Source organism: Nycticebus coucang, chromosome 3 (assembly GCF_027406575.1).
Source record: "Nycticebus coucang isolate mNycCou1 chromosome 3, mNycCou1.pri, whole genome shotgun sequence".
NCBI lineage: Eukaryota > Metazoa > Chordata > Mammalia > Primates > Lorisidae > Nycticebus > Nycticebus coucang.
Genome location: NC_069782.1, coordinates 73,666,831 through 73,675,539, shown reverse-complemented (window position 1 = coordinate 73,675,539; position 8,709 = coordinate 73,666,831). Strand labels below are relative to the sequence as shown.

The window sequence follows — 8,709 nt, the reverse complement described above, 5'->3', positions numbered from 1 at the left end:
TATATTAGTGAATTATTTGATTTCTCTGTCAATTTTAAAGCTTAGCTCAGCAGGATATAGAATTCTGAACTGGAAATTTGTTCTGTTTAATTAAAGGTAGATGACCATTGTCTTCTTGCTTGGAAAGTTTCATTAGAGAAGTCTGCAGTCACCCTGATGGATTTGCCTCTGTAGGTCAACCAGTACTTACTCCTGGAAGCTTGAAGAATCTTTTTTTATGTCTTGACTTTGGACAGGTTCAACACAATGTGTCTTGGAGACACTCGGTTAGAGTTGAGGTGACCTGGGGTTCTATATCCCTCTGAAAGGTGTGTGTCAGAATCTCTGGTGATATTGGGGTAATTTTCATTTATAATATTCTCTAGTATGGCTTCCAGTCCCCTGGAGCATTCTTCTTCTCTTTCTGGGATACCTATAACTCGTACGTTTGAACACTTCATAATGTTCCATAATTCTGTCAATGAACATTCTGCTTTCTCTCTCGTCTTTTCTGCCTCTTTAACTATCTGAGTTATCTAAAGAGTTTTGTCCTCCACCTTCGAGATTATTTCTTCTGTGTGGTCTAATCTGTTGTTGATACTTTCTATTGCATCTTTAAGTTCTCCATTTGACTGCTTCATTTCCTTCAGCTCTGCTATATCCTTTCTATATTCTTCATATAGTTCATCTCTTATTTGATTCTGTTTTTGGACTTCCTTTTGGTTATTTTCTACTTTATCAGCAGTTTCCTTCATTGATTCTATCATTTCCTTCATCATTTCCATCATCTGTATTCTAAATTCCCTTTCTGTCATTTCTACCATTTCTTTATAGGTGGTATCCTCTGCAGTAGCTGCCTCACAGTCCCTTAGGGTGGTTGCTCTAGACTGGTTTTTCATGTTGCCAGGGTTTTTCTGCTGATTCTTCTTCATGAGTGATTTATTTTATCTGTTTTTTTTTGCTCTAATTTTTCTTTCACTTCCTCTTGCTCTTTAATTTGTTGTGCCTCTGGACTAGGGTTTCAATGAGTCCTTTTGATACAGGACCAGAATGATGAGAAGGTTGAAGAGCAAGAAGGGAAAAAAGAAAGAAAAAAGAGAAATGATAGGGGGTGGTAAAAGGGAATATTGACAAAAAGAAGAGAGGCACAGAAAGAGGGAGACAAAGCAATATAGGCATACAGTAGGGTTCTTTAACCCAACCTTTAAAAAAGCCCCAACCTCAGGGGGTTCCTGGTTGGGTGGTTCCCTTGAGGTCAGCAGCTCTTTGCTAGCCTGTTCGGACACAGTACCCCACCTCCACCAAGAAGAGAGGACAAAAATGCTATAAATCAAACCAAAACAAGCAAACAGAAAACTTTACAGGATAGAATTGGGGGGAAAACCAAATAATAGGGGTAGAAACACTAGCAAAAATGAAGATCTAATTGTTGAAAAAGGCAACAATAGGAAATTATATTTAAACTAGAGAAATGAAAGAAAAGAAAGAAAAAATCTATAGGGAAAATGTTGAAATTTAAAAACAAAACAAACAACAAAACAAACCTCTCCCCCCAAATAAAGCAATATATATATCTTGCTGAATATTGTCTGGGCAACAGGTGATCTTCTGGCCTATGAGATGTTAATCACAATGCTGATCCGCCTGTATGAGATGGAGACTGGAGGCCTCTGTTGATTTCTCAAACCCTGCAGGGTGGAGAGCCTAAATCTCTCCTCAGTCCTCTTAAAAGGCACTTTAAACAGCTAAACTTGGTTAATCAGAAGCTTTCCCAGGAAAGCGCTTGTTGCTGGGATAACTCCTGAAGTGGCTATCCACTTACCCAGAGTGCCAAAACTGGTCTCAATGTATGCCCCTGAGGGCTAAGGCTGCAAGGTGTCTTACTCCCTCCCTTTAGGCTGTTCAGTCATTAGATTACTTGCTCCCATCTGATCCTTGCTCTGCAACCCTGAAAGCAGAGCTTGCTGAGGCACTTCTCCGACAATGGCTCTGCGTGGCCCACAGCCGAACACTATTAGCTCCATCTGGCTCTGTGGATTAGTCTGGGGGCCTAGATGATGCTTAAAGTCCTCCGCACTCTTGCCCAAGTTTTCCCAAGTTAGTTCAACTGAGTGCCAAGTCCAAAAAAATCAAAACAGCTCACAGGTAAGGCCCTTCCAGCCTGCAATCTCACTGCTGCTGTACTTACAGCTGCTGGCAGGATTAGACCAAATGAACACATGCAACCACTTGCCAGTTTTCCACTGCTTCTGGACCTCCTCGTGGGGTCCAGAAGTCTCTCACTGACTCCCTGTGTCCTCAAAGGGATGTTTATGGGCAGATCCCACCAGCCAGAGATGTCTGGAGTCTTTTCTCCTCAGAGTCACTGTGCCCAATTGCAAGGAATCTGTTACTCGGCCTCCATCTTGCTCCCCCCTCCCCAAGGAATAATTTCTATTCTTTTAAATTTTCTGAGGTTAGACTTGTGACCTAAGATGTGATCAATTTTGGAGGATGTTCCATGGTATGATTAGAAGAATGTGTATTCAGTTTTATTAGGATGAAATGTTCTGTAGATGTCTATTAAGTCCATTTGTTGTAGGTTCACGTTTAAGTCCAATATTTCTTTGTTTAGCTTTTTTCTTGGAGGATCTATTCAATACTGCCAAAGAGGTGGTAAAATCTCCAACTATTATAGTTCAGAAAGATATCAAATTGTTCATCCTTTGGGTTTCCTTTGTAAATCAAGAAGCATTCTGGTAGGGTGCATAAATGTTAATAATTGAAATCTCTTCATGTTGAGTGTTTCCCTTAACAAATATGAAGTGACCATCCTTATCTTTCTTTACCTTTGTTGGTTTAAAGCCTATTGTATCTGCAAATAAAATTGCAACCCCTGCTTTTTTCTTATTTCCCTTTGCCTGAATTATAGATGTCCATCCCTTCACCCTCACTTTATTTTTATCCTTTAAGGTAAGATGAGATTCTTGTATGCAACAGGTATCTGGCCTGATATTTTGTATCCAGTCAGCCAACTTGTGCCTCTTTGGAGGAAAATTTAAGCCATTCACATTAATTGAGAGCATTGATAAGCATGATAGTATTTTTTGGTTGTCATGTTTTTCAAGCGTTCAGTGGATATTTTTAATCCTTTCACCATTGTGGATGTTAGGTTTTGTTCAATGCTTCCTAGATGAGTTTACTTTAGTGATAGACCATTAAGCTGATCATTATAGAAGATGAGTCTGTGAATATCCTGGAGAGCTGGTTTAGTTATGGCGAATTTCTTCAATATGTGTAAGTTGGTAAAGTATTTTAGTTCTCCCTCAGAAATGAAACTCAGTTTAGCTGGATAAAGGATCCTGGGCTGAAAGTTGTTTTGTTTTAGGAGACTGAAGGTTGATGACCATCCTTTTCTGGTTTGAAAGTTTCAGCTGAGTGATCTGCAGTTAATATTCTTCCCCTTGTAGGTTATACTTTTCTTATGTCTGACTGCTTGCAGAATTTTCTCCTTCATATTAATTTTGGCAAAGTTAATTACATTGTGTCCAGGAGATACTGTATTTGGATTGAGTTGTACTGGGGTTTTTAAATTGTCTATCTGAATTTCTATATCTCTTGCCATGCTTGGGAAATTCTCCTGTATTATATCTTGGAGCACAGCATCTGTGTCTTTATGACTATCCTCTTCTCCTTCAGGAATTCCTATAAGGCAAATGTTTGCTCTTTTGGAGAGGTCCCACAACTCTCTTAGGGAATGAACCATTTTTGCTCTCCACTTCTCTGCCTCTTTGAACATTTGGGAGTGTTCAAAAGCTTTGTCTTCTTCCTCGGCCTTAGCGCTATCTTTCTAGAAACCTCCACGCCATGAGAGCCAAGTGGAGGAAGAAGCAAATGCACAGGCTGAAGCACAAAAGGAGAAAGATGAGGCAGAGGTCCAAGTAAACTGCCTGGTTGTGCACTCGTGAAGGCCACAAGAGAAGGAACATGGAATGCCAAGAGGCTAAGGAGGCTAGTACAAGCTGCTGGACTGCATGCTACTGTCTAGAACTTGTTCTCAGTGGCTCTAAGACCTCTTCACCATCCAATCACCAAGACCACCCCTAAGAGACCCACCTTGTTCACACCAAAACAGTCCTATTGGTCCCTTGCCCTGGACCTGACATCCTAGACTCGTTCTGTTCTTGCTTGTGGCTGAGTGTAACCAGTATACAATAAATCATACCTTCTGCTGTTTCGGCTGATGAAGCAAAAAAAAAGCTTCGTCTTCAACTTCAGAGATCCTTTTTTCTGCCTGCTCCACTCTATTACTGAGGGATTCTATTGTATTATGAAGCTCCTTAAATAACTTACTCATTTTTCTAAGGTCTGCTATTTCCTTTCTCATTATTTCCAAATCCTTCAAGATTTTCTCTTTGAATTAATTGATTTCTTGAGACAACTTTTGAACTACTCCTTGAATTTCTAATTCCAATTTTACTTCCATTCTATTAATCTTATTTGCCATCCATATTCTGAATTCTATTTCTTTCTTTTTTTACCATAATCACCAATTTTAATGAGTCTCTTAAATAGGTTTTCACTTTGATAACGTCACATAATTTAGACATTTTTAAATAAAACATTTAATTACATCAATTTCCCATCAACCCACCAAAGTCATTCAACAATGATTATATTGGCCATTTCCACTGATTGGCAGGAGCCTCTTCCACTAACGGCTCCCATGGCTTCCACTGCATCATTTTTCTTGCCAGACTTAGTTCATGTTCAGCCTGAAGAATCACCTCTTCTATTTGGCCACCCTGAAGTTGGTCTTCTAATTTTTTAACATCTGGTTCTGCTTTAACCATAGCCAGTTTCTCATTTGTAATCTGTTCTGTATGCTTTCTATACGCTGCAGTTTTAGGGATTTGCTCAAGAACATCAAGAATCTTTGTATACAATATCCTTAACCTCTCGTGTGGAGTCTCACATATGGCCAATCCCACAAGGCCAGTAGTCTTCTTCAGCGCACCCGCCATGACAGCACCAACTCCTGAATTCTATTTCTAATATTTCAGCCATTTGTTTATGAATGGTATCTTCTGTTGTATCTCCTTTGTCATTCATTGGGGGAGTTAATCTACTCTGATTATTCATGTTGCCAGTTTTTCCACTGGTTACACTCCAAAATTACTTTTCACAATTCGTCTACTGAGATTGGATTGAGGGTTCCAGGAGTTGCACTTAACCAGCCCTCTACTAAAGAGCTTGGATCGGTGACTGGCTTTTCCCCTTCAGCTTTACAATAGACCCCTTCAGTCCAGTAGCCAGAGACTCTGAGGACCTGATTGGTGTGATGGGGCTAGGTGGCTGTCTTGTATTCAGCCAGCCTCTATCCAATCCTAGTGAATCAGCAACTTTGGGCTGAAATCTCAGCTGGGGAGACACCCCAGCCCCCACTGGCAATAACTGGAAGAGGAGAAATCAGTCCCTCCCACTATGACACAACCAGGGCTCAACCTTGGAGGGTCCCCAGGTGGCCACCCCAGGTCGAGAGTTCCAAACCAATTGTCCTAGGCAGCACAATCCACCGTTTAAGTGGGAGAGTTCAAAAGGTCTCCAGCAACCAGACAGCGGGCCTCCACTGGCAGCTCAAGTGTGACTTGCTCAGGTGCTCAGTGGAGTCTGGAAGATCCACCCAGCAAAAGAGTTAGTCCAGAGGGGTTGGCACCTCCTTCCCCACCTTACACCTCAGCCATGCCCAGTCACTGGTAAACCCGCAGGGCTGTGGTCCAGTTCCCTCCAATGGGCAAATACGCCAAGGATTTGCAGCTGTCAGAGTCAAAGGGGAGCCAATGCCTCCTTGGCCAGGCTGCCACACTCTGCCACCAGCAGGCAGGAGGAGCTCAAGCCTGACTACCTCTGATGCTCATTGGAAACTGGGGAGTATTCCACCTGAGCCCATTCCAAGCTGGAGGTTACCATTGCAGCTCATGTTTCTCTTCCTCAGGATCCATGCCTCTGCCCCCACTGCAATCCTCCTCTGGTCCTCCTGCAGGGTAAGGTCTGACTCCTTCCCATGGTTCACAGAATTTGGGAGGTGTCTCTCCAAAATTTTAACCCAGTGGGAGCACACTGCTACCATTGCCACTGCATTACAGGTGCTGACATGTGGGCCCCCGCATCTCGGCCTGCACTGCTGCCACCATCCCCTCCATTGCTACGCACTTTCACAGCACATGGCCAGTCCCCCTCCCCCTGCGTCTCCCCACTTCTACTCAAGTTGCAGCTGCATTGCAGCCCATGTGATGTCCAGCCCCAGCAAGGAACTGCCAGGCACTCCAGGCTCTGCAGAGGATAGGCTTCCAGACCACCAGGTGAGGTGGGAAGGGTGGACTGGGAGTTCAGAATGGCAGGGAAAATATCCATACAACTTTTATGCCAGGTAAGAGAATGCCCGGGCTCACAATGGGATCTCTTTGGAGGAGTCCCAGCCTTCAGTGGCTCTCCCCTGTAGGGTGAAAATAGAAGACTTCTGTTCACTGCTCACTTGTAGATAGCACACAGCAAGCCACTCTCTTGGGGGAGGGGATGGACTCTCATCCTCTTTGGGATGGGTTTTGTACCTGAAATTTGCTTCCTTGGAGTCACAGCTTACCTCAGCAGGGATGACATGCACTTATCAATCTCTCTCAGCTCAGCTTCCGACCTTCAGCTTTATTGGGTTCATTCCGACCATTATCTCTCCCTCCGCACAGGAGCTTCTGTTGAAAGTGGCTCCAGTCAGCCATCTTACCTCCTATAAAATGTTTTAATTCCCTTCTCATTTTTGTTTGTGTATTTTCTATAGCTATTTTCTTTATTGTTAATACATTTAACATCCTAAAGTGCTAACACTCTAAATTTATACTAGCTTTAACTTCAATAACACACAAAAACTCTGCTCCTATACAGCTGTGTCCTCACACTTTTAGTTATTGAAGTCACAAAATTACTTCTTTATACATTGTGGCCCAAAACATATACTAATAATTTCTTTTTAAGCATTAGTCTCTTGAATTACATAAAAACAAAAAATGGAATTCCAAACCAGAGTTACAATAATACTAGTTTTTTATCATTGTCCATGTATTTACCTTACCATATAGGTCTTTTGCAGCATGGACTTTCTGTCTAGTGTCTTTTCATTCTAACCTGAAGGACTGTCTAGCATTTCTGGCAGGGCAGGTCTAACAAACTCTCTCAGTTTTTGTTTATCCAGAAATATCTTAATTGCTAGCTCACTTTCAAAAGACAATTTTGCCAGACATGGGATTTTTTGTCGACAGGGTTTTTTTGATTTAATACATCAGCTCACTGCCTTCTGGTTTCCAAGGTCTCTGATGAGAAACCTCCTGATAGAGAACATTACTGACGATATGTATGTGGTGAGCTGCTTCTCTCTTGCTTTTAAGATTCTCTTAGGCTTTTGACAATTTGATTACAATGTACCTCCAAAAGGATCTCTTTGATTTTATCCTACTTGGAGTTTATTGAGAGCCAGACATGTAAGGACTTCAACATTTAAAAGCAATGAAAGGTACAGGGAGATACAGAAAATTACCATGAATGCTCAGGGAAAGGTCCAGGCTCAGAAATTACCTGAGAAGGCAGCACCTGTAGCTCAGTGTGTAGATTTATATTCATATATTTCATGAAAATTGGAAAGTTTACAGCTATTATTTCTTCAAATAATCATCTTATCCTTTCTTTCTCTCCAGCAGTCCCAACAGTGCACGTTGGTTCACTCGATGGTATCTCACGTCTGTTTTTGTTGAATTTTCTTCATTATTTTTTCTTTCTGATTCATTGATTCTTCTGCATGCTCAAATATGCTCTTAAATCCCTCTAGCAAATTTAGTTATTGTACTTTTCAGTTCAAGAATTTTGTTTTCTAAACCTTTGATATGTCTATTTTGTTCATAATGTTCTTACTTTGTTCACATCATCTTTTAGCTCTTTGAGCCTATGTAAGACAGTGTCATAGTCTTTGTCTAGTAAGTCCACAATCTAGTCTTTCTAAGGGACATTTCATTTTTCCTTTCAATGGGCCATCCTTTCCAGTTTCTTTGTATATCCTGTGATGTTTTCTTGTTGAAAACTGGACATTTGAAATTTACAATATGGTACTTCTGGAGATCAGATTCTCCTCTTCCCCATGATTTTAAGTTTTGTTCTTCTTTTCTTCTTCTTTTAAAAAAATGTTATAGAGTGCAGAGATCAGCCAGAGGAGTAAACTTAAGATCTTCTCAGGTCATTTCTTTTCTTTCTTTTTTTTTCTTTTCTTCTCTTTCTTTTTTTTTTTTCGAGACAGAGTATCAAGCTGTCACTCTGGATAGAGTGCCATGATGTCACAACTCACAACAACCTCAAACTCTTGGGCGTCAGTGATTCTCTTGCCTCAGCCTCCCAAGTAGCTGGAACCCCAGGCACCCACCACAAGGCCCAGCTATTTTTGTTGTTGCTGTTGCAGTTGTCATTGTTGTTTTAAGCTGGCCTGGTCTGGGTTCAAACCCACCAGCCCCAGGGTATGTGGCTGGTGCCCTACCCACTGAGCTACAGGTGCCGCCTTCTCAGGTCATTTCTGAGCCTGGACCTTTCCCTGAGCATTCATGGTAATTTTCTGAACCTCCCTGTACCTTTCATTGCTTTTAAATGTTGAAGTCTCTCAAAAAGGGAAAGAGAAGGCTCTCAAAAAGGGAAAGAGAGAAATATGAAGGAAAAAAG

General features: G+C 41.5%; 1 protein-coding gene across 1 annotated transcript; it reads right to left on the bottom strand.

Moving 5' to 3' along the window:
- Window positions 1–4,573: 4,573 nt before the first annotated feature.
- Window positions 4,574–4,989, bottom strand: LOC128581572 (NADH dehydrogenase [ubiquinone] 1 alpha subcomplex subunit 5-like). Its single transcript, XM_053584572.1, has one exon. The coding sequence runs from the start codon at window positions 4,980–4,982 to the stop codon at window positions 4,632–4,634; it is 351 nt and encodes a 116-aa protein (XP_053440547.1). The 5' UTR covers window positions 4,983–4,989; the 3' UTR covers window positions 4,574–4,631.
- Window positions 4,990–8,709: the final 3,720 nt, after the last annotated feature.

What these genes read in the sequence shown, in the direction of transcription:
- LOC128581572 (XM_053584572.1), bottom strand. Translation starts at nt 4,982, where the DNA reads ATGGCGGGTGCGCTGAAGAAGACTACTGGCCTTGTGGGATTGGCCATA.